Raw genomic sequence first — 26,668 nt, 5'->3', positions numbered from 1 at the left:
TTTAGCAACTTTGAGGGCCTCCCGAGCGCACCTGCCTCGTCTGGCCAGTGTGAGGGCCTCATCGCCGTCATTGTCGTCTTTGAGGACCTTCTCACCCTCATCACTGTTGGCGTCCTCCTCATCGGAGGTCACCTCCAGTTCCTCTCACCATTGCAGCGCCAAGTTGTAAAGGGCACAGCAGGCGACAACAATCCCTCTGTGGATTGTATTGCAAGGCTCCACCAGACCGGTCCAGGCAACGGAACCCCATCTTCAGCATCCTGATGGTTTGCTCCACCAAGTTGCAAGTTGCAGCATGAGCCTCAATATACCGTCGCTCTACTGCAGTCTGAGGCCGCCGCATGGGTGTCATCAGCCACGTCCTCTGCGGGTTGCCCTTGTCCCCGAGGAGCCATCCCTGCAGCCTCTGTGGATTCTGGAAGACGCCAGGATTCTGTGACCAACTGAGAATGTAGGAGCATGCACAATCCCTGGAAACCGTGCACAGTGTTTGTGGTAGTCGCACACCAGCTGTACCTTCAGCGAATGGAATCTCTTGAGACTGACTTAGTTGACTGCTTGTTGCGATGGAGATCCAAGCGCCATGTGCACCCTGCACCTGTGGGAAACCTGAGATCTGGGCGAATCCCAGCGCTCTTGCAAACTGGCTGTCCTGGTCCTGGGCGAATTGCACAAAGTTGTGTGTCTTCGCAAAGATGGCATCCATGACCTCATGGATGCATTTGTGGGCGAAGCCTTGCAATATCCCACAGAGATCACCTGTGGAGCCCTGAAAGGAAACACTGGCATAGAAATTGAACCCCGCTGTCACTTTCACAGCCACTGGCAGTGGATGCCCTCCATGTCCACGTGGCACCAAACCCTGCAGTAGCTGGCAGATGTGAGTGACCAATTCCCTAGACATGCACAGTCTATGACGACACTGGTTCTTGATCATTTGTGGTAATGAAAGGCGACGTCAATATACCCTGGGTCTAGCCAGGCGCTGACCAGCTACAGCTCACTGCGGCTTTTCGGCAGCGTGTGTGGGAGCCCGAGCTGCCCCTTCTTCCCGAGGGTGCTGCTCCTCCCTTGGTGCAGCCACGCGCCTCTATCATTCTCTTCTCTGTCGTCTTCGCTGTCTGTACACCACGAGGCATTCAGCTAGTTCACCAGGCTCCATGCTCCTGATGTATTCCTTCCGCAGGATGAAAGGGATAGATGCATGGGTTAGCATGGGTATACTAAGAACCTCTCTTGGTTAAGCCTGAAGTCCCCTTAACGCATCCCAGAGAGTGCTGGCCACCACTTGGACGGCCAGAGTTTAGTGCGCTGCATGGCTGCCCGAAAACCCACCCATTTCCGCTCCAGTCCACCTGACCGATTGGCAGCAGCTTTGCCCACTGGACTGCATGCTGTGCTCTCAGCTCAGGTGCAGGCATTCTCCTAACCCACACTGCAAGGCTGTACAGTTAGCTGGAACCAAGGGGGAGACTGGTCCAAACCGGGATGATGACAATGCAAGGGGCTGTGAGCGGCTACACCAGTGACTGCTCCAAGGCCAGCTTTAGCAAGGAGATTGTACAATGTTCCCAGTCGTCCAACCATTCTGCAGTCCAATAAGATGTTCATTAGTTTGCAGTCTGTGCTCAAGGTGTGAAAAGCCCTGGAGCACTTTCATGCCTCTGCGTTGCTTGAGTGGGCAGATAAGCTAGAGGCCCGACACCAATCATATCAATGTGGCTGCGCATGAACTGTCTCAGCTGCAGAGGAATGGTCAATTTATACAAGGTGCCCCTAGTGTGTGGCCACTTCCCTCGCCCACCTCCCCCCAGCCCCGCACGTGCTTGCGCGCCACCTTCAACCACAGAGCAGTCTTTGCACCCCCCACAATGTGTCTCAACCTTGATGTCCAACAGGCGCCCCTCATGAGCGCTCTGCAACATTACTGTGCACTCACCTCCGAGTTCCCCTCAAAGTACAGTCCGCCAAATGCACGCCTTTTATATGCTGTTGTGAAAGATGTCGGTGTCGGACCAGCAGGGGGGGGATGATTCCCACGGGCTGGCCTTATAATGATATGCTGATGTATTACAATGAGGTTCCCGATGTCCAATGGCGGGAAACGAGGCCCCCCCATTGGCGGGCTGAGCGGACGATCGCAAACTAGTTTCATGACGTCGTGAAACCGATTTTTGGCCTTCTTGCCTTATTGTCTGCTCACGCTACTGAGCACGCCTGACACCAGCGAGCACGGGCGATTGCGCTCACGCAGTTCAGCTCTGCCACTGGTTTCGGTTATTGGTTTTGGTTTTATTACCAAAGGTAATAAAAAATAATGGGGGACCCGTTTGCGGTGATGTCAGGCACAGGCTGTGCTGATTGCCATGTTTGGATGGGTGATAGCGCGGGCGTGCATTGGAAGCATACAGAGAACAGAAGATTACATTGTGCACGAGGGATCTCCACTGGTGCTACTTAAAAGCATTAGTTTGGGACTTACAGGTGAGGTGCTTTTGACTTTATTTTGCTGCTGCAGCGTCAGTGGATGCTGTGTACTGTGTTACTGGAGGAGTTCAGACAAATCATTTGACTCAGGAGGAAGTGGTGCTGGACCTTTGCAAAGAGTTGAGTGGGTTTTGAAGGTCACTGATCAGAAAATCTCCTCTCAAGTTATGGGATCTATAAGTTCCTCTTGGGTTGCAGCACAACAGGGAGATGGAGCACAGGCAGCAGACAGGAAGGACTGTGCCACCTCCTTTAACTGTACCGGTAGCTGCCGTGCAGGGTGAGGATGGCGCTGCCAATGGCCTGCTGGGCCACTGTCACCACTGCTAGTCAGCAGTGCGTTTAGCACTGGGTGCGTTTAGCACTGGGTGCATACCATAATCGGAGAAAAAAAGTTTGCGTGCTACCTGCATCACTTCCATCGGGCATGGGTAGTTATACATTGTGATCCCTGTGCCTGTCAATGGGCCATATACAATTTTTAGCCCTGAGTAACTCTCCAGTCATGTAATTGTTTTCATCAGTACACCATTGCTTTCATTGACACACTACAATTCACAGTCTAGCGAACGGTATCTGTGTAATCAGGCTTCCTGTGTAATTTGTATTTGCTTCAGCTGATAAAAACATGTCAAGGATCTTGTTGGATCTGATATTTAACAGGAAGACCCATCATCAGAGAGTGCATGCAATTTGTGCCCCTCTTTTTCTTCTTCAGGAAGCATCCTCAATTATTCAAGGGTCACCCAACTCAGTTTATGTTGCAATTTTACCATGGGACAGGTTCCAAGTGTACCTCAGCCAGAATGGTGATTGAACCACACGCTAACCGTCTAGTGAACTGGACTAACTGGCTGGCCCCTTGCAATTTGTGTTAATTGTGTTATTTGCCCACACCTGTCTGGTACACAAATATATTCACTCTCATTTTTACATCACATGTTTAAACTCGCAGTACAACTGTAACTAACAATCTTCAGTAACTAATGAATGATACTGTTTGAATACAAATGATTGTGCCAATTAAATATGTGTTTCTGCTCCACATTCTCCTGCAATATGTTAATTATAGCTATTTTGGGGCTTACCATTTAAAGAGTACTCTGGGAATGTTAATTCTCCAATTGCATAACAGAATTGCCATTATTTTACTGTACATTTTGGTAGCATTAAGGAATGGATCAAATACTCATGAAAAATATGAATTACATATGCTTCTCTACCGCTAATTTTGCAACAGAGAATGTATATAAAATACATTACTGAATATTTATCTTCTCTTTCTGTGAACAAAATAATAAATGTAGCATTATGTATAGTTAATTATCGTTCATTTGGAAGAATACAGTCACTGCTGAATTGCAAATGATAACCAACGTTTTCTTTTCAAAATGCTCTACATGAAATGTTGTGCCCCTGACAACTCTGCCAACCTGCAACTTGATCCTCATACCTTTAATGAACTGGATACATCGAGTTAATCTAATTGCTGTTTTCTTCAGTAGGACTGCATCTGCCTCTGTTTCTTAAATGTCAACACTATCTTTCAGCAACGGCTGGTGACCTTTCTGACAGGTGAGGCATAGCTGTAGATGTCTAACCATCCAGTGTGTTACCATGGCAATGGGCAGTTCACGTATGTACAACGTGTTTTATTTTCTTGCCCATAGCTGTCTTTCGTTATCCGAAGAAAACCAGGTCAAAGAAAAGAGTAAAAGGGATTCTGATAAACAAACCGGAGGAGAGGAAACCATTAATCACTTTTTCGAAGCCAGCTCCTTTTCCTGAACTTGCTCTTTCTCATCTGCACTTTGTTAACCTCCATCCATCTCTCTATTTTACCAGCCAAGCCCTCTCTCCCTCCCGCATCCTCAGCCACCTGGAGGTCCTTCTCATGGTATCAAAACACAACGCCGCTTGTGTCTACCCTGTCCAACTGGGCTTTGAGCTGCAGTCGACTCCCCACTTACTCACAATTCTAGGTGAGGCTGTGCCTCACTTACCTCACCTCACAAGCTGCCTCTGCTATCTTTCAAACAATCAACTCAGTGCCAGCTTTTAAATCCTTTCAGCTCTCAGACAAACGAGGGAGGTTGTCTAGTTTGGACCAGAGCTTTAATTTTCTATTTCAAAAAACATTCTCATTTACTGATCATGACATTTAGATAACTCACTCATTTCCATTTTCTATTAGCCATACCTTACTAGTTTTATTTTATTCCCAGGCATTTGTCTGCTTCAATTCTGAATGAAGCCATTCCCTTATTCATCTTTTTAATCACAGTCCTCTCACTTTAAACAACGCACTAATATCACCAAAAAGGGCACTTGTGACTGATTAGAATTTTCAACTGCTTTTTAATTTCCAAAGTGCATTTTCTATATTGCCAACAGCTTCAGGCTCCTTGCACTGGCCATTTTTAAAAAAAATGTTTTCATCTCACAAACGACAACACTGGCGCAAATCCTAGTATTACAGTAATTCCTCTTCTGAGAAGACCCATAAATTACTTGGAATCCTTGCCAGCATAGTCTGCCAGCATTCCCTGGGCTTTAACTGTGGTTAGTAGTAGATGAACAGATGTCTGCTCTGTCTCCCATCTTGCACAGCAAGCATTCAAATACTTCCTTTTACCTTAACCTCTCCATTGAACCTTTTTCATGGTTATGTTGCCTCCAACATTTTGATTCTACTTTAATTTTTCTATTTATTTTTTCATGGGATGTGGGCGTTGCTGGCTAGGCCAGCATTTATTGCTCATCCCTAATTGCCCTTGAGCTGCTTTCTTGAGCCACTGCAGTCCACATGGTATAGGAGCACCCACAGAGCTATTAGGGAGGGGGGTTCTAGGATTTTGACCCGGCAACAGTGAAGGAATGGCAATATATTTCCAAGTCATGATTGTCATGCAAATATAATAATTTTCATAATATTATTGTGATTTATTGTAAAGGTAGGTTAATAGTGGGGTTTGGATTAGTTTCTCTGTGTGGATGTGTGTGTGGTGGGTGGGGGTTAGGTGGGGAGATTTAATTGACTTGGAGGCAGCTGGTCTGGAGCTTTTGAGTTATCAAAAGGGAAGCTTGCTTTGAAATGCTAAATATGTAAACACACATCGTACCAAGTCTTAATGAACTAATAGTGGGACAACATAAAAGCACCAGTGAGAAACCAGTGCTGTGCCTAATGTGCCTTAAATTTACACTTACGGGTGCTACGTCTAGGTCTCTCCCCCTTGCTGGCACTGGCATTCGAGACAGCCTGCTCACTGTGCTGTCCTGTTAGCCTCGATGACCTTGGTGGCCGTCCTCTAGCCCGTGGAGCCTTTGATGGCCCCGCCTGGGAGGGAGCGGCCAGTTCCACAGCTGGCTTCTCCTTAGGTGCCACAGCCTCATCGATGCCACGGTCACTGACAGAGGGGCAGGGGAGCTGCTGTCTTCATCCGGAGTGCCCTGAGAGGAGCCTGCAGAGACAACAGGCAGCTGCTGAGCAGACATGAGGTTGCTTTGGACCTCCCTGCTCACTGTAGATGAATTGGCAACGAACTGGGATACTTGGCGCCCAAACCATCTCCCACACTGGCACTGACCAGCTGAGGTCAATGCCACTGTGAGGGCTTGCAGGTCCGAGCACAACCCCAGGAGGCCCTGATTGGTCTCCTGGAGGAGCCTCTCCACGAGACTCACCACTGTCTCCATGGAGGAAGCATGGCGCTTGGCCATGAGGCTCATTGCATCGGTGATGCTCTGCGTGGACTCCTCCAGCTCGGGCACCATGCCACGCATTGCCTCATGTATCTCTGCCAGATCCTCCTACATACCCTGCTGCACTTCCAGCGTTTGTTGCCTCACAGACGACTCCAGAGGCACATCATCAGCCAACGACCGAGCATGTGCCTGGTCCCCAGCAGTCCTCCAACTGCTGGTGCCATGGCACTCTCTGTCTCCACCCTCACCTCAAGTGAGTGTGAAGTGCCCTCACCACTGTGCCCTGGGACACTAGCTGAAGATCTAATTCCCACCGAGGTGCTAGTATCTGCGCTGGCGCCTGCCTGGCAGAGATGGTGCGACGCTGGTGAGTCGATATGTTCTGGGCCCTCAGGTGTGAGAGGTGGCCCCTCTGCCTCCTCCTCCTGGCCCTGCTCCGGTGATGCTGAAAGGAAGAACAAGGACATTTGATTAGTTAAAGTGGAGACAATGTCAATGTGCATGCCTGTCCCCTGGATCATTATGTGCTCATCCTTCCGTAATCAATGGTCAACCCATGTTGCAAACTTCAATCACTGAGCATTCAGCAGTGCCATGGCTGCTGGGACACACATGGTTACCTCAGTGCTTGGCAAACATACCTCCCTGTGGCACCCCAGCCTCATCGCCACCGGTGGACCTGGGCACATGGCGCCTCTCCAGATCCGTGGCCTGCTGTTCGAATGGAGTCAAGATAGCCAACTGGGCCTGGCCTCCGCCAGTCCACATCCTCTCGGCAGAATTGTGTGCAGTCTTCTCCTGAAAAGGAGAGAAGAGTATTGATTAGTCCAGCCCGTACCTGGATTCCCATCGCATTCCTGCCACCCCAGCCAGAGTGGGACATTGCCGGGCTCCAGTGCTTCATCACCCAGCAGCTCACACAAAGAAGCCAGGGCTGACACCCCGCCTTGCCCAAATGCTGCCTCCTTCACATTTGGCAACACGAGGTGTAATCTTACAAAGCAAGAGGGCACAAGCATGTGGAACGCAAAGGCCAGCAGATGGTTCGGTGCTCCGCCACCTGGAAGCTCCCCTCCCAGTATGTTAGCATCCTGACTTTGACCTGCTTCTCTAGTCCCAGCACTCTGCCTAGGTGCTGATCCTTGAGTTTACCCCCCGCCCGATTCTATATTCTGGATGTCAGTGTCACACATGCTGCGGGTGCAGAACCCATCTCAGCACAACCCTCTCAGGGTCAACTAGGCATGGGCAATATCTGCTGGCCCACCCAGTGAGGGAAACATGCCGTGAAGGATTCAATGCTGTAACTGCACTCAGGGTTGTTGCTCCGATGGCCTACCCTCCGGCCTGGCCTGCCCCACTGCCCTACCCTCCGGCCTGGCCTGCCCCACTGCCCTACCCTCCAGCCTGGCCTGCCCCACTGCCCTGCCCTCCGGCCTGGCCTGCCCCACTGCCCTACCCTCCAGCCTGGCCTGCCCTGCTGCCCTACCCTCCGGCCTGGCCTGCCCTGCTGCCCTACCCTCCGGCCTGGCCTGCCCCACTGCCCTACCCTCCAGCCTGGCCTGCCCTGCTGCCCTACCCTCCGGCCTGGCCTGCCCTGCTGCCCTACCCTCCGGCCTGGCCTGCCCCACTGCCCTACCCTCCGGCCTGGCCTGCCCCACTGACCTACCCTCCGGCCTGGCCTGCCCCACTGCCCTACCCTCCAGCCTGGCCTGCTCCGCTGGCCTACCCTCCAGCCTGGCCTGCTCCGCTGGCCTACCTGCTAGACTTGCCTGCTCACCAGGCGCCCTCTGGTGAGGCCTTCTACCGGCCGTTGTGAGCAGCCTTGCAAAGGCTGCCAGCGCTTCATTTAAACAGGTCGCCGAGTCACCATTGGACCCGGTGGTCAGTGCACTCCCGCCACCGCCAAACCACTCCCGCTATCCTTGGGAGTTACGCATTACGCTGGGCGGGCCTTAATTGGCCCGCTCGCGTAAAATGGCGGCGCGGACCCGATCGTGGATGGCCTGCTCCCACTCGGCCCACCCGACAGGGGGAAAATTCTCCCCCGTGTTTATTTTTCCCAAAGGTTACTGATAATATGAGTACTATGAAAAATTTATGTTATGAGAAAAGTAAAGTTGCAAAGGCTTCTTGGAACAATGGAATTTATATAAGAAAGGGAGAAACATTGATAAAGGAGATGAGGTTATGTGTAAGGGGAAAGGGATTCTGAGATCTGACAGGTATGAAAAGCCTCTAGCCTCTATGCATCAAGTCGCTGTCTACAGGGACCGAAGCTGAGAAAACTCAGTGTGAATATCACTGTCCAGGGTGTTGTGTTGCTTTGCCTGGGTCTGTTGAAATTTATTTGTTGTTACTGTTCCCTTAATGGAGGTGTAACTGGCAGTCAGATTAATTAGGTGATTTAGGAGTTATTATAGTGTAATTTGTAGACCTATGTGTCCACTTAACATCTTTTATTTTATTAATAAATGTTTGATTTAGTTTTGTTTAAAAAAAACCTTTGAACCTTGGTGGACTCATTACTACTGAATTCAAGGCACCTATGTCGAAATAAAATACAAATTGCAAAACAGTTGTGGCAGCTATTTCAAGTTTCCCGCTGGGCTTTGAGCAGCTCAGCATTTAACTTCCACCATGCCATAACAGGATGGTGAGTGGCGTGGAGGGGAACTTCCAGGTGGTGGTGTTCCCATGTATCTGCTGGCCTTGTCCTTCCTTCTATATAGTAGCAGCTGTGGGTTTGGAAGGTGCTATCTAAGGAGCCTTGGTGAGCTTCTGCTGTGCATCTTGTAGATGATACACACAGCTGCCACAGTGCATCGGTGGTGGAGGGAATGAATATTTTAAGCGGGCTGCTTTGTCCTGGATGGTATTGAGCTTCTTGAGTTTTGTTGGTGCTGCACTCATCTAAGCAAGTGGAGAGTATTCCATCACACTCCTGACTTGTGCCTTGTAGATGGTGGACAGGCTTCGGGGAGTCAGGAGGTGAGTTACTTGCTGCAGGATTTCTAGCCTCTGGCCTGCTCTGGTAGCTACAGTATTTAAATGGCTAGTTCAGTTCAGGTTCTGGTCAATGGTAACCCCCAGGATGTTGATAGTAGGGGATTCAGCGATGGTAAGGCCATTGAATGTCAAGGGGCTATGGTTAGATTCTCTCTTGTTGGAGATGGTCATTGCCTGGCACTTGTGAGGCACAAATGTTACTTGCCACTTGTCTGCCCAAGCCTGGATATTGTCCAGGTCTTGCTGCATTTGGACATGGACTGCTTCAGTATGTGAGGAGTCGTGAATGGTGCTGAACATTGTGCAATCATTAGCAAACATCCTCACTTCTGACCTTATGATGAAGGAAGGTCTGTGATGAAGCAGCCGAAGATGGTTGGGCCTAGGACACTACCCTGAGGAACTCCTGCAGTGATGTCCTGGAACTAAGATGACTGACCTCCAACAATCACAACCATCTTCCGTTGTGCTAGACATGACTCCAACCAGTGGAGAGTTTTCCCCTGATTCCCATTGACTCCAGTTTTGCTAGGGCTTCTTGATGCCACACTCGGTCAAATGCTGCTTTGATGTCAAGGGCAGTCACTATCACCTCACCTCTGGAGTTCAGCTCTTTTGTCCATGTTTGGAAGATGCTGCCTAAGGAGCCTTGGTGAGTTTCTACAAGTCAGGATGATGTGTAATTTGGAGGAGAAGTTGCAGGTGGTGGTGTTCCCATGCACTTGCAGTCCTTGTCCTTCTAGATGGTAGAGGTCATGAGAAGGTGTTGTCAAAGGAGCCTTGACAAGTTGCTGCAGTGCATCTTGTAGATGGTACACTCTGCTGGCACTGTGCATTGGTGGTGGATGGGAGTGAATATTTAAGGTGGTTTATTATAAGACGCTAAATTATTTTCCAAAAATAGTATTTGCCTAAAAATATTATTTAAGAAAATCTCAAAACCTTTCTGCCCACAATTTAGATTGCTGTTGTCTTTACATTTTTCAAATTACCTAAGGAGTTAAAAACAACCATAACTTACAAAAATGCTATCCCAGCTTAACAGGATACTATTCTGTCAGGGTCTGTTGGTTGGTCACCAGGCAACTTGTTTGAGAGAGGAACCAAGCCACTCAATTGAAATACAAACATCAGATGGGAGTTGTTCAGATACATATCTGATTGTCAGACGGCCCTATACAATTTATACATTTCAGTGTGGATGCTGTAGATCATTTGCCAGCCACAAGAGTTGTGCCAAGAATGTCCTAATTGCAAACGTTGTTCTACAAATGGATGTGTAACAATTCTGTCAAATAAACACTATGATTTACACCATTTTGGCTCAGTGGTGATTTTGCTATTAGAATACTTAGAAAGTTTTGTAGTCGAGGTATCATACCATAGTTTTCTAAAAGTATATGCAAACATGTTGAAATGATTATGTAAGGATTCCTTTTCCTAATAGCTCAGATGTGTAATATAATTAATCCGTTACAATTCAAGATATTTTGGCCAGTTTTTTTACAAAGGGTTTGTGAAATGCTGGGTATTAAAATCAAAGTGTATCCATATGAGTTTTTAATAAAAGCATTGAAATAATATGCAGTTAAAATGATAATATGATAAAGCTGTGATGTTATTTTTCTCATGGCCTGGAAGTAATAGACAACTTACTGGCTGGTTAATTGATAAACACCTCACTTCCATTGTTTTAAATAGAGGGAGACATAAAGAAAGCAGAGGAAGAGATACAGACAAGCAGCCTGGTCCATCACAGACTGCAAAGGCAGTCAAATCCAACAAAATCTCCAAGGGGAGAATTTTCTCCCCATTCGGGGGGGGGCTGAGCGGGAGTGGGCACAGGCGGGCGCGCAGCCGATCGCCGCCATTTTACGTGGCCGGGCCAATTAAATTATTCAGGCATGTGTCACATGAGCTGGGACATATCACTGATTTTTAATACAAATTTTCATTTGATTTATAAAGCCTTCATGAAACCTCATCCCGCCCGTGGATGAATTTTCATGATAAATACGAAGGCTGCCTGGGCTCTTTGCCTGCCCACCAGCTTAAGGTTGGACAGGCAGCTATGTTAATTCTTTTAATTGGTACTTAAATGGCCCTAATAGGCCTTTGACAGTTCGGCAAGCGAGCAGTCACCTCTGGTGAGCGCCCGCCGAACTAAAGATCTGAATGACGCGTGGTGACATTGGAAAGCACGCTCAACGTCACCGCGCGTCATTTTACACGTTGGCGAGCAAGGCCTGGACCGCACGCCAGCCAGAGGATTTAGGCTCAAGAAGGCTTGAATGCAGTAGAGTATTAGAAATTATTGTGGTTAAGTCAAACAGAACAAGCCACTGATGTGGGCAAGCATGCATGTTTATTATTGGTAATATTACACAAGATATATTATGTTGATTGCATGAAGTGAATCTCACAATAAATGTAGCTCTGTACATTCAGCCACTGTGGAAGATAACTTAATAATGCATAATGGTCTCTTCCTACCAAGACTTTGAAAGAACGCATGTATTTATTTCACCCCTGGGTTACAATATTGTACTGTTTGATATTGGGCAGTACAGGAACATATCTAAAGAAAAGAAGTTTAGACCACAATGCCAAATCCAAGAGAACATCTCTGACAGGCCCTAAAGTTTTAACAGTATAAAATGACACTGTGGGAGTGGAAAGGATAAATGTTTAAAATATAAAGGTTGCTATAGACATTTGTGTCAACCCTTGACCTGGAAGTAGCACGGTAAAAAAAAATTGTTCATTCTTTATAGTATCTGTAGAATCTGTAATTGTTTTTAAGAATGTTTGGAAAGGACTTTTAAGAGCTTGCATCGATAGTAAAGGGATCAATTGTAATTTTCTTACATAATAAGAAATACTGATCCAAATGACCTGGTGACCCTTGACCTAGAAGCAGTACCAGCAGGAAATTAGTTAAGACCAGAGCCATAAGACCATAAGACCATAAGACATAGGAGCAGAAATTAGGCCATTCGGCCCATCGAGTCTGCTCCGCCATTCAATCATGGCTGATAAGTTTCTCAACCCCATTCTCCCGCCTTCTCCCCATAACCTTTGATCCCCTTACCAATCAAGAACCTATCTATCTCGGTCTTAAATACACTCAATGACCTGGCCTCCACAGCCTTCTGTGGCAATGAATTCCATAGATTCACCACTCTCTGGCTAAAGAAGTTTGTCCTCAACTCTGTTCTAAAAGGTCTTCCCTTTACTCTGAGGCTGTGCCCTCGGGTCCTAGTCTCTCCTACTAATGGAAACATCTTCCCCACGTCCACTCTATCCAGGCCTTTCAGTATTCTGTAAGTTTCAATCAGATCCCCCCTCATCCTTCTAAACTCCATCGAGTATAGACCCAGAGTCCTCAAACGTTCCTCATGTGTTAAGCCTTTCATTCCTGGGATCGTTCTCGTGAACCTCCTCTGGACCCTCTCCAGGGCCAGAACATCACTTCCTGAGGTATGGGGCCCAAAATTGCTCACAATATTCTAAATGTAATCTGACCAGAGCCTTATAAAGCCTCAGCAGCACATCCCTGCTTTTATATTCTAGTCCTCTCGAAATAAATGCCAACATTGCATTTGCCTTCCTAACTACCGACTCAACCTGCAAGTTAACCTTAAGAGAATCCTGGACTAGGACTCCCAAGTCCCTTTGCACTCCAGATTTCTGAATTCTCTCCCCATTTAAAAAATAGTCTATGCCTCTATTTCTTCCTACCAAAGTGCATGACCTCACACTTCCCCACATTGTATCCCATCTGCCACTTCTTTGCCCATTCTCCTAACCTGTCGAAATCCTTCTGCAGCCTCCCCGCTTCCTCAATACCAACTGTCCCTCCACCAATCTTTGTATCATCTGCAAACTTAGCCAGGATGCCCTCAGTTCCTTCATCTTGATCATTAATGTATAAAGTGAAAAGTCCATGCAGCTGGTAGACACAAAGGAGAGCTAGGGTAAGGTGACCAACTGTCCATTATTTTGAGGGATTTTCCCTTATTTTGACTGTTTGTCCCATGTCCCTTAAGTGATGCTTTTTGTCCCCCATTTCTAGTACAGCTTGTGGGAGACTGGTCCTTAGGGTCTCCAAGGTGAGCTTGAGTGATTCAAGTGGGACTGCAATAGTCGGCCAGCAGAGAGATGATAATGTTAAGACTCCACAAGATAAGTTTCAAATTTTAATTGATTTTAGCTGCCCTGCCTCTCCCCCACTATGATGGTCTCTAGATCCCCCTCCCCAACTCATCTCATGTTGAAATCCGTGAACAGAATCCCATTCCCCCCCCCCAAACTATGGTCAAAGTGTCTCTTATTTTATTTCATGAGTTGGAACTGGAGGCAGAAGGAAATCAGCACACAGATGCAAATACAAAGAAGAGTTGCAGCTATCAAGCTCTCTATAGAAAGGTCAGTTGTCTGTTTGGCAGAAAATAGAATTCCAGAAGCTCTTGGGGAACTGATCTACAATCAAGCTAAAAGCGACTGAATCCTAAAAGCAGTGTGAATAGATCAGGCACGCAAAAGAGCTGAGTGTTTGTATCAGAGGGCCAGATCATGAACCAAGTATTGTTGGCTGGTCGGTTGAAAAGAAACTCTGGAAAGTTACACCATCAGGACTGGCGTGACCTGAGTGAGAGAGGTTTTGCAGATGTTATGCCTTGTAGGTGTTGACCATATCCAGGTACCCATGGATGGACCACAGCTGCTGATAAACACAACCTGAGAGCCGTATCGATTGAGTGGGGAAGTGAGAGATTCTACGCACCAGAGGCCAAGTTGGAAAGATTGTAACATTGCACACATGGTGCCGCGCTTGCGCAGGGAGGGATGCAGGGTGGGCCAGCTGCCAGCACAAAATTTAAGGGACACTCTGGCATCAGCCTGAACCTGTAAGCGTTGGGAGGATGGGGGTGGGTTGGGGTGCTGCCAGAGCTGTGAGGGTGCAGGGGGGCGCTACCAGAGCCGAATCTGAAACAGCAGACTCGTGCACTCAGTTCAACATTCCCACAGCCACACACTCAGAACCCCAAATCACTGCAGTTCTGGTGCTGGTGCTGCACAAGAACAACTGGCCTATGCATGCACAGATAAAAGACTTAGGACGCATGCTCAAGTAGAAGACTGGCCGACACATATACAGTGACAAAGAGCATGTGTAGACAAAGGCTAGTGGGCATAGATGAATTCCAGGACAAAATACAGTCCTTGGAATGCATGACTTGGGATGTGGGACACATGGCCAAATTATAGGACAGTCCTGGAAAATCCAGGATTGTTGGTCACCCTGGAGTGATGTAAGTGCTTGTGGTTGCATAAGGCGTATTTTTGTTGTATCGACTATTGAAAGTGAAATTTACCTTTTTATCTGAAGTCTCATTTGCCTGTTAATTCGTTTGTAATTTACATTGGTTCTCGTTTGTGATAAACTAAAATAATATCTTATTGGTAATTTCTTCATTTGCAGGTCATTCAGTAAATTTGGTTATTTTGGTTTACAGTCCCCCATGGGGATCATAACAATATTCTTGATGTCAGGCATTTGACATGAAATAAAACAATCTTGAAGTTACACTTTGGGAAAATAGTGTAATCATCTGAAATTCCTCTCACGGATGTTATAGTAATGTTGTTATTTCACCGCACTATTTGAAAGGCAATGGTGTTAAATTCCTGGCTTCATCTCCCAGGCTTCAATACTTTCAAGTCAAAGGTTACATTTTACCAGCCCTCTGGGGACAGGCTGAGAGGCGGAAAGGCTGGCAAAATGCCATGGGAAAGCATAGAATGACATGCCCGATGCCTTCATATGACCATGCCAATTTGCCACCAGTGGGAAAGGTGACAGACAGCCCGCCTGCTCACAGCCCAATTGAGACACTAAAGTGGCCAAATTAGAGTCCCCTTCCTGCCTCCTTGGCATTTTACCAGTGGGTAGGGGGCTCTTCACACCTGGGGAGACCTGCAGGTAAACCGTACTGGGATTGGGGGGAAGGCATTCTTTTTGGGCACTCAAACAGAGCCATCTACCCAGAGTAACCATGCCCACCCACCCCTCGCTGAGGCCTCCCTGATTGGCCCTGGCATCGCCATATCACACTTACCTGACTGTGAGAGCATATGGCCATCAATGTGCCCTCATCCTCCAAGTGCAGCCCCAGCAGTGGCCACCGGTAGCGGTGGCGCTGCCGAGCTGCTGCCTTCTGATTTGGGGGTAGCCCTTGGAGGCGGCCGCCATCCATAAATAGGGACTTAAGTGGCTGCCACCAGCGAAAAGTGGCCTCGGATCCTGTCGCTCGCTGAAGCAGGGTCAATCCTACCCCCCCACCACCACTGCTTTTGCCCCCAGCAGCAGGATCCCCTGTCACCTCCGCAAAATTTAGCCCCAGGAAAGAGAAGATTTAGCAACTTACCATGTTCATCAAGAAGGATATTGTCAGGCTTGATGTCCCTAAAACAGAAAAGTAGATACAGAGGTTATTAGTTATTTATGGGATCCATGTTTCTCAATTACATTGTTTAATTACATAGGTACCATTCCCAGCTCTACAATAAAAGCAGTATCAAACTTTTAAGTATTGTGTTTGATTTGAAAACCTTTTACAAATTTGCTATTGTGTATTAGGTACCAGTGACATTTATCCCATGATCTTTTACCAGGCTCTCATTTTCAAACTACTCCTCCATCAGTGTTATTTTTGCAGCAACAACAATTGTATTTATACAGTGCTTAAAGTAATAAAACATGCTTCACAGAAGCATTATAAAACAAAATATAACACCAAGCCACAGAAAGAGATATTACAGTAGATGACTAAAAGTTTGATCAAAGAGGTAGGTTTTATCGACTGTCTTAAAGGAGGAAAGCGAGGTAGAGAGGTGGAGAAGGGTAGGGTGATAATTCTGTAGCTTAGGGCCTTGGCAACTGGAGACATGGGTGTTGACTAAAATCAGAGAAGCTCAAGAGGCTGAAATTAGAGGAGCACAGATATCTCAGAGTATTGTAGGATTGGAAGAGATTACAGAGATAGGGAAGGGCCAGGCCATGAAGGGATTTGAAATGAAGGTTGAGAACTTGCTTAACTGGGAGTCAGTATAAATTAGGAAACACAGGGGTGATGGGCAAATGAAATTTGGTGAAACTTAGTACAACAGCAACAAAGTTTTGGATGACCTCAAGTTAATGTGGGGTAGAATGTAGGAGGCTAGCCTGGAGTGTATTTGAACAGTCAAGTCTGGAAGTAACAAAGGCATGACTGAGTGTTTCAGCAGCAGAAGAGCTGAAGCAAGGGTGACTAAGGTGATATCATGGAGGTTGAAATAGGCAACCTTATTGATATTGTGGATATGTAATTGAAAGCTTGGCTCATAGTCAAATATGACACCGGGGTTGTGAACAGCCTGGTTCAGCTTCAGATTGTTGTCAGGATGGAGCAAGTGATGAGGGAACAGAAAACAATGGCTTTAGTCTTCCCAATATTTAATTGGAGGAAATTTCTGATCATCCAGTAGTGGATTTCGAACAAGTAGTCTCGCAATTTGGAGATAATGGAGAGGCCGAGAGAAATGTTGGTGAGATAAAGCTGGGAGTCATTAAAACAAATGTGGAAACTGACACCTGATTTGGTGGTGTGCGGACGACTCTGGAGCCAATTAAAAATAATGGGTGGGACCCGATTCCAGATTCCTGCCCCCATTCCCGGCAACCCCACTTTTTGCTGGTGTGGGATAAGGTTGCAGCTAATGAGCCCACACCTGCACTCTTCACCTGGCCAGCTGCGTTGTGGGTTAGGCACCTCTTAGCCCCCTCCAATTTTCATGCAGCTTCTCCATGACCCATGGTTCACAGTCCCTCAGAGGAGTCATGAACTATAGCCTGGATTCGGGAAAATTTAAAAGTTCATTTGAAAGGTCTTACCCATGTCTCCTCATGCCCCTGCCATGACCCCAAGCCCATTCCATGCCAACTTGTGGCCCTCAACCACCCCAAAATGGCCCCTCATACTGTCAATGCCATCTCAATACCAGCTCATGCCCCTTCCATGCCCATTCACCCAGTATGCACTACGCACATAACCTATGATTCATATAATAGTGCAAAATGTGCAACTGCTGAGAGAATAAAAAGACACCCATTCACAAATCTTCTTTTGAAAAAGATGTGGTATGGAAGTGTGAATCAGGCAGACCATGAAAATACCAATAACAGAGGCATCACACACTTCACACGTCTTAATCTTGTCCAAATAAATATTGAGACATCGCCAAAAAAAATCACAGACAAACCAAATTATTAAAGACACATAAAGATGTCAATAAAACAAAGTCAACAATTCACTTTAGTTGTCAAAACAGAACCCCTTCGTGAGTTAATGCTTTTATTGGTCTGTGATCACAGCCAAGCCTCATTGTGCATGGCGAGGTGGGTGGGGAGCATGAGTTGGCATGGAGGGTATAAGGGGTCATGAGGGTGGATGGGGATGTGAGGGATGAGAGCTGGAGGGCCAAAAATCTTTTGACACAACTGGGGCAAAGTCCCAAAGAACCGAGGTGGGCCTTCTAAGCAGCCCGCTTCACCACTCACCCACCTCCGTGGCTGTTGACACTCTGCCTCCGGGGTTGGTGGGCTCCACTCCATCCCTCACCTGCACCCCACCCCCCCCCCACCCCAGGGAACATAAATTGTGTGTATCAGGGCATGTTTTACCAAGGTCAGTTTGGAGGGGCAGCACGTAGAGGAGAAATAGGAGGGAGCTATGGATAGATCCTTCAGAAACAGCAGAGTTAATGCTGCAGGAATGGGAAGAGGGACCATTGGCGATTCACAAGCTACGATTAAATAGATAAGAATAGAATCAGGAGTGTGCACTTCCATCCAGCTGGGTGATGTTTGGAGAGGTGTTGGAGGAGGATGGCATGATTAATACTGTCAAAGGCTACAGGCAGGTCAAGGATGATGAAAAGGGATAGTTTGCCTTCATCACAGTCGGATAGGTGTCATTTGTGACTGTGTTAGGAGATTTGCTGGTACTGTGGGAGGGGCTGACAACTGAATGCAGGGGTTTAAACATGGGGTTCCCGGAAAGATTCGCAAAGATTTGGGAGGTGCCAACAAGTTGAAGGATTTTGGAAATGAAATAGAGGTTGAAGATGGGGCAAAAGTGTGTAAGAATGGCAGGGTCAATGAATAGAATAAAAATTCCCTGTTCACTATTTGAATATACATAAGGATCCGAACTAATGCTACGTAACCAAGCCGAGATAACATAAGATGTCCCATGTCTATTTGCGTTTTTTTTGAGGAAAGGGGTGATGTTGGCAGATTTGAAAGAGAGAGGGACAGATGTCAGCTAACGTGAGGGTGAGGAAGCAAAGCTGGATGGTCAGCAGTTTAATGAGAATAGGATTGAGAGAGCAGGAACTGGGTCTCACGAACAAGATGAGCTGAGGGAGGACATGAGGGGAGAGGCAGAAACTAGAAAAAGATACAACTTTCAGGTGAGGGCAGGAGGGAGTCTGAGAGGATGTTCAGCTTGGTTGGTCAGGGGAAGAGAGGGAAGTGACAGAAGCAGCTGGTTGGATGGTGATACTTGGTGCACTTCTTGTTGTAGGTGAGTGTGGAAGGGTCAGGGGAGAGATGTTTAAGGAGGCAGTTTATATCAGAGGAGTCAGGGATTATCTTTGCATTCCAGAATGATCCTGGAATAGTAAGCATTAAGAGCAGACAGCAGCAGGACCTGACAGGCCTTTAAATGGTCGAGCCTGATCTGGCACTGAATGGCTAAACCAGTTGACTGCCATAACCATTCAAGTCTGCATCCCTTTACTTTCAGGTAATGAAGATGAAGGCCGTACCAGAAGGAGCGGCCAGGGTGAGAGAGAGTAGTGGTTTTCATTGGGAAAAGGGTATTGAAGGTGGATGTGTGGGTGCGATTGAGTGGATTGGCAGCTGCAGAAATGTGATGAACGGAGGGCCAAAGACGAGACAGTTAGGAATTTGAGAGTGTAGTTGTCAGTGAATTGGGGAAAAGTTTTTTTCCTGAGGCAGATACAGAAGAAGTTAGGTTTGGAGGGGGAGGCAGGATGTGGGCAGACAGCTATACAGGGAAATGATCAGGGACGCTCTTATCTGTGATTGAGCAAGGCCACATGAGATGGAATATGGGTTGAGGAGTTTACATGGAGGGTGAGATTAAGGGTGGATAGGAGGGTAGTGAATCAGAGGAGAGGGGACATGATAAATTGTGATGGAATTTGAAATGACCTAGGATGAGAACTCGTTCAGTGGAGAGGCTGAGGGAGGAATGCGGTGAAGATTGCTTCATGAGAAAATTGGCATGGTACTTGGGTGGGCAGTAGAGAGCCGGGATATTAAATGAGAGTTAAGCGGGTGGAACAAAGACTATAATAAACTTGGTGTACCAGATAGGTTTCTTAATTGAAACAGCTAACTTTATTTACAGAGCTCTTGTAGAGGCTACATGCTTGAACCAGGTCCACAACTAGAGAGGTCCACCCCTAAGGTTACCCACGCTTAGGGCTGATTCATCTGTACAATCATGTGACCCCTAAAAGCAATAGGAGAGGTTTTCCCCACAATCACCACATTCCTCCCCTTTTAGTTTTTTTTTACATTTCTTATTTACAAAGGATATCTTAATCCACAACATATACATATACACACAGATCATGCGATTATAGTTTAAGTCTCTGAGGTAGTTTTCTAATTCAGTTAGAGCAACATAGCTCTATAACTTGAGATTCTCCCACTAGATCGACGTGATCAGGAACTGCAGCACCAGAGACATCCTTGGACAATGGCAGATCAAAATTAGGTAATTCAACAGAGACATCAGGTATGTCTATTCTAGATCAATCTGTCACCTCAAAGATTAAAGATTTAATATCAATTACAGGTGGAATAACCAGTTGTTGAAAGGTCTCTCTACTCCTTAAATGATCTGCATGTTTTTGAATCCAGTCTTCCACTTGGTATGACAAGGATCCTGTTTCAGAGACAATTATACCATTTCCAAAATTTTGCACGAAAACTGTCTCCCTTGTACGAAGGTGGTGTTTCATCAGTAATTCAGACGCTGTTGAACATGAGGAGTCGTACGATAATTGAGAAGAAAACGTGAAATTTGAGTTTCTAACGTTCCTTCAGATAACTTCATTCCTGATTTGAAAGTTTGCACTGCTCTCTCTGCTAACCCATTGGATGAGGGATGGCATGGAGCTGTTTTAATATGTTTAATTCTATTTAAACTCATGAATCTCTGGAATTCCGTACTAGTGAAGGCAGTACGGTTATCTGAAACAATTACTTCTGGTAGGCCATGTATACAAAAACATTGGTGCAGCTTTTCAATAGTTGCATGTGATGTCAGTGATCTAATTTCATACACATCCATCCACCTAGAATGCGCATCGATGATCAATAAAAACATGGTATCTAAAAATGTACCTACATAGCCTATATGTAGTCTAACCCAGGGTCAACCAGGCCACTCCCATGGATGTAGTGGAACTGAAACAGGCAACTTCTGTTGTTGCTGACACTAGAGACAGTGTATAACCATTTTTTCTATGCCACTGTCTATACCTGGCCATCAGATATAGTTTCGCACAAGCATCTTCATCTTTGAAATACCTGGATGCGTACTATGAAGATCTGTCAAGAGTGGCTCTCTTCCTTGCAAAGGGATGACGTCTCTTGAACCCCACAACAAGATTCCATCTTGACAACTTAATTCAGTTTTATGGGCGTGGAATGGTCTTATCTCTTCAGAGACTGGGTGCATTCGGCCATCCTTGTACTACCTGGTCTCAGACTTTTGACAAAATTGGATCCTGGTTTGTCCTATTTCTTATTTGCTTCCGCACAGAAGCCAGGAAATTCAACACAAGTACAACTTCTTGTGGCACTGGAGCATGTACAATGCTATCTGGTAACGGAAGACGACTGAGTGCGTCTACATTTGCAATATGCACACCAGGATGGTACATAAAGGTGTATTCATACGCTGGCAAAATCAAAACCCAACGTTGAATTCTGGCTGAGGCTATCAGCAGAATTGCTTTATCTTCACTAAATAACCCAATTAGTGGCTTGTGACCTGACACTGTTGTGAAATGTCAACCATGCAGATACTGATAGAATTTCTTGACTCCAAATATTACGGATAAACCTTTTTCAAGTTGTGAATAACACTTCTCAGCTGCAGAGAGGGTTCTGGAGACAAAGCCTATTGGCCTGTTCGGAACCATCTTCCATCTTGTGTGACACCACTCCCACACCATAGGGAGACGTGTCACAGGTTAATATCAATTATTTTAATGGGTCATAATGTAGTAGTAGGCATGGTGGCCGGGATTTCCGTGCCCTCCGGCATCCAGTGTGTTCAGTGGCACGAGCAGACGCAATTGGTTTCACGATGGCAATCACCCCCTCGGCCTGCCTCCACCATTGGACGTAGGGAACCTCATTGTAGTGCATCAGCACATCATTATTAAGCCTGCCTACCGGAATGGTCCACCCACGTCGGTGGGAAAACACGCTGGTGTAGAACACGTCTTGACCAGTGTGATGTGCAGAAGTCGGGACTTACCTAACAGGGCCTTGCTCACATTGCAGGCATCAGAGGAGCAGAAGATGCTGGAGCCCGACAGCAATGGCACACTGGAGGAACGTCCATGGAATGCTAGGTGGATTCTCATGGACATGGCTCTGCTGCGAAGCAGCTCACGGAAGTTGGAAAGTCACCGTTGAGGGTCTGCTCACAACGGATGATGGTCGAGTGGGTGAGAGAGGAAGGTCTAGGATCAGCTGGGAGAGGAAGGGGTGTCGACGGAGTGAGATTGGGAGGGGGGCAATAAAGGTGTCGAGGGAGTGAGGTTGGGAAGGGAGAATGAAGGCGGTGGAGAGGTGATGTTGGGAGGGGGAAGGAGAACAGGGGAGGAGTGGGTAATGGGCGAGAAAACAGCAACTGTGAAGGTAGTTGTAAGGGGAGATGGAAGGTGTAAGGAAAGGAGCACGGAGAGGGGAGAATGTCCAGGAGAAGGAAGGGGTGCAGAGAGGGGAGGGAGTAAGGGTGGAGGAAGAAGTAAGAGTGGAAGAAGGAGTCAGGAAGAGGGTATTAGTAAAGCTGGAGAAGGAGTTAAGGCTGGAGGAAGAGGTAAGACTGGAGGAAGGAGTTGGGAGGGGGGAACAGACTAATGCTAGTGGAAGAAGTAAGGGTGGAGAAAGGACTGAGGAAGAGAGAGGGATTAAGTCAGGGGGAGTCTGGGGGGTTGGGGGGCAGAGGGTAGGGTTGTGGGGTGGTGACTGTCAGATGGGGAAGGGGTTCTGGGGAGGGAAGGGGTGCAAAGGGGGAAAGGGGTTCCTGGGGGAAAGGGGTACAGAGGGGGGATGTGTAGGTGAATGTGAATAGGAGGGGTCAGATAGGTCCATGTCTGCCTCCTGGGGAGCGAACCGAGGGTGAACATGGTACAAGGGAATTGTGAGAATGGCCGAGGGCAAAGGGAGGTGGTAGGTGGGAGTGTGAGGGTTCAGCAGTAGCGATAGAAGGGATGGTAAGTGTGGTTGTTGCAGGCTCAGAGGAAGACATGGACCCTGGGGGTGGGAAAGAGGAAGTCGGGCAGGTGAATGTTGATGTGGGTGGGATTTTCGGGAAGGAAGGGAAAGTGCCCATTTACCCGGATATGGGCAAAGGAAAAGGGTTATGGCTGGTAGGTCACAGAGGGGAGGTGGAAGGGGATGCCAGGAGGGTCAACTGTGATGGGGGAAAGGAAACGGGTGACTAGGGGAGGGAAAAAGCCAGGGGAGTGCACAATGCAGTGAAACCAGACCATGATTGCTGAATCAAAAGTGAAATGACAGTCGTGGTGGGTGAGATCAGGTGCTGCAAGGGGGTGTGATCATTGGGTGGTAATGCAGGTCAACTCAGATGGATAACTGAAAGTGAATCCCAGCACACAGCATTCAAAATGCTCAGGGCATTGAGATGAGTGTGAAATGTGAAGGATCCACATGCGTGTGAGGGTGCTTGCACGATGCTCTGAAAGGTCCTGCCACACAAACACTTTTCCCTCCAGGGTCACTTGTAGGCCAGCTGATCCCTCTGCAGTGACAGAGGGCGAGGTTGAGGGGCTCACAGGCAAAGGGACTCGGAGGGAGAGGACAGCCTCTGAGATTCCAGAGTGGATGACCGAGGGGTGCCCAGTGTCGCTCCTCCTCCCCTTGGGTGCCCCGGCCTGACTGTGAGCGGGAGGAGCACCCGGAGGGACGTTGAGGTGCCCTGTTTCCCTCGTGTTGCCAATGCCGGAACCCACCCATGGTTGCCACGATGGAGTGCAGTTCCTCACACATCTTCACGTTCTGCTGGACCAGGGTCTCCATGGCATCCGCCATCCTCTCCGTGGAGACCTCCATACACGCACATGTGGGCACCATTGTATCACAAGGCAGGCAGATGCACTCCTCTGACTTGCGGGCCACTCTGTTGGGGGCTTCCAACAGATCTGAGTGATGTTCCCCCACCTTCTACTGACACACCACGATGAGCTGGAAGGCCAAATCCAGAGGTTCATCATCTGACTCGGACCTCACAGATGCCTCTTCCCCAGCAGTCCTCCAAGTACAGGGGAGCTCTGCTGAACCTACCTCCTCTAGCTGCAGACATGTGTCCGTGTGGTGACCACCAGATTGTGAACCCAAGCCTGCTCTAGATCTAGATCGAGGTGTGTGTCTCTGCGCTAGTGCAGGGTGTGGGTAAGTGCTGTGATGGGTCTTCCAGGCTGCTTATTTCCAGCTCTTCAATGGAGGACGTGTCCTCTTGGCTGGAGGTGAGGACGTGGATAGAGCTGAGGGCTGGCTGGCTGAGGGTGTTGGTCCCTTGGCAGAGATCCCTGTAAACCAACGTAGGGATCATCAGTGCATGGCAGCAGAGACAAAAGCAGGAGAGAGAGCACTCACATTTGGATTGAGAGGGATGATGTGGTGAAGGTTCCTCAGATGGGTGTCCGCCGCCGACATCACCGTCGCTGCAGGCATGGTCCATGTCCTCACCAGTCAGCACGATGGCACGCTCCTCAAAGTGGGTGTGGGGGCCTAATGTGGGTCACTCCACCCCTGGTCTGGGACCTCTCCCTGCTGATGTGTGCAGGCTTCTCCTGCATGGGTACAGATGGAGAGAGTGTGAGTGGGACACATGGCACTGCGTGGAATGTTTGTTTGGTGAATGGAGACATGGACAGGATGAGGATGCAAGTTCGAGAGGATATCAGCCTGATGGAGATGTGAGGGTTTGTGTGAGAGTTAGTGGTGTTGTCCCTTGAGGTGTGAGATTCCTGTGGATGTGTGATGGGTATATGAATGTGAGTTGAGAGTGATGAAAGGAGTGAGTTACCCTGGTGGAACAGATGAGACCATTCATCCTGTCGTGGCACTGGGTGATTGTCCTCTTTTGCAGGGCATTGGTGCTGACCACCACTGACCACTACCTGCCATGCTGGATTGGTGATGCTGCGGCCAGAGTGGGGGTACAGGACATCATAGCAGGCTCTATGGCATCCAAACAGCTTTCCAGTAACTCACCATTAAACCTTGGGGCTGCAGTCTTTCTGCCTTTCATGGACATCTTCCCTGCAGTAGTCATGGGCTGGAAGCAGTGAGATGGGTGCGCAAGGCTAGACTTTAAATATGGTGCCCGGCGTGCTGAAGAAGCGAGGAGATGGTGTGGCAGGAGAATGAGAACCCGCCCACCATGGAAACAGCATGTTTCCCGGAAATGCATAATTAATATGGTGGGTTTGGGACGTGAAAACCCGCCATTGTGGCTGATGGTTAAAACGTTGTTTTACTCATTCGCTATCATACTTAGTGAAAATCTGGGATGATTCTGCCCAATGAGTGCAATAGCTTCTTGACTTTTACAAAGGCTTCTTCTTGTTGAGCCTTCCATGACCAACGATGGTTCTTTTTCAATAATAAGTGTAAAGGGGCCAACACTGTTGACAAGTTTGGCAAGAAGCGACCGTAATAATTTATCATGCCCAAAAAAAGACTTGAGCTCCGTGACACTGGCAGGAGTGGGCGCCTCCTTGACTGCCCTGATGAGGTTATGTGTCTCGCTCCCGCAGACACTTAAAAGAATTGTTTTCTGCTTCTCCTCCGTTTTTATTTCATTTGCCACGAAATAAAAACCTAGGCGCTCTATGTATTGGCTCCAGTCTTCCATGGACAAGTCAGAAGGGTCAATTCTCCCAAAGAGTGGCATGACTGGTGCATATATTTTCTTTCTTTCCTTAAGAATGAATGTACTCACATTCACGAGGTGAGGTGCAGCGTCGGAGCTATTTATCCTTGCCGCCAATTGTAATGAACTTAGTGTGCCGGACAGGTTTCTTACTGGAAACAGATAACTTTATATACAGAGCTCTTGTAAAAGTTACATGCTTGAATCAGGTCCATGACTAGAAAGCTCCGCCCCTAAGATTACCCGCACTTAGGGCTGATTCGTCTGTACAATCACATGACGCTTAAAAGCAGGAGGAAAGGTTTTCCCCACAATCACTCCAAGGACAAATGCTCAAGGGAGGACAAAGTGCCAGGATTGTAAGGGGACAGACCAAGGTGTGATTTGGTCTGCCACTGTGATGGTCCAGGAGAGGTAAGTGGTGAAAGGTGTGCCAGGTGGAAGGCTTCAATTAGGGGAAAGCTGACATCACTCTTCAGCCAGGTTTTCATTGAGGTTGTAATGTTGATACAATCATCCACAATTAGCTCATGGATTTCAAGGGCTTTGTTCAAAAGTGAACAGACATTCTGGAGGGAAACGCAGAGAGATGTCTGCTGGAAGAGTCCACAAGGTCAACAGTGGGACGGGTGAGTTGGATAGGTAAGAGGTTGGCAAGATCAGCCCTCAGCCAACGCACTGGACAGAAAGGTTAGTGAGAGAGTAGGATGGGGTATTTGGGGATGTTTCTTTTGAGGATGTGGTGAAGAGTGCCTCGATAAGCCCTTTGGAGAATGCCATGAGATCCACAAAGGGACACAATGGGTTTATTCAAGAGGGAGTCGAGCCTGAGGTGATGGCAGGAGAGGCGGATGGTCAAGGAGTACAGAAGGTTTGGGATTGGGATCTTGGAAGGCTGAGTATTTGAGAGGGGAGAAGTGAAAGGAGGCATAATGACAGGAGAGAAGGATCTAGGAGGGGTAGAGAGAAAATAAGTAAAAAGAGGAAGGAAAATAACAAAGTGGAAATGAAAGAGAGACTAGGGATTGGAGCAGCAGCCAAAGTGAGCATGTGAATGGACATTGGACATCTTAAGTTATATAGGCTTGGTTACGTAGTATTATTTTGGATCTGTATATTCTTTCTTTACAATAATTCAAATGGGCTTTGAAGCAAAAATGTCCAACATCTGAATTGGAAATTGGGGA

The 26,668-nt window shown here is 47.5% G+C and overlaps 1 protein-coding gene across 1 annotated transcript in view; it reads right to left on the bottom strand.

Annotated features, from left to right (window-relative positions):
- Nucleotides 1–26,668, bottom strand: part of LOC144677927 (serine/threonine-protein kinase 32B-like) — a 368,461-nt gene that overhangs the window by 69,775 nt on the left and 272,018 nt on the right. Inside the window, exon 5 of the mRNA XM_078537920.1 lies at nucleotides 15,636–15,673. Within this exon, the coding sequence (XP_078394046.1) occupies nucleotides 15,636–15,673 (38 nt within the window). The remainder of the gene's footprint in view (nucleotides 1–15,635; nucleotides 15,674–26,668) is intronic.

This window comes from Cetorhinus maximus, chromosome 1 (genome assembly GCF_964194155.1).
Source record: "Cetorhinus maximus chromosome 1, sCetMax3.hap1.1, whole genome shotgun sequence".
NCBI classification, from domain to species: domain Eukaryota; kingdom Metazoa; phylum Chordata; class Chondrichthyes; order Lamniformes; family Cetorhinidae; genus Cetorhinus; species Cetorhinus maximus.
Note: the sequence above shows the minus strand (reverse complement) of the source record. Positions and strands in the feature narration are given on the sequence as shown.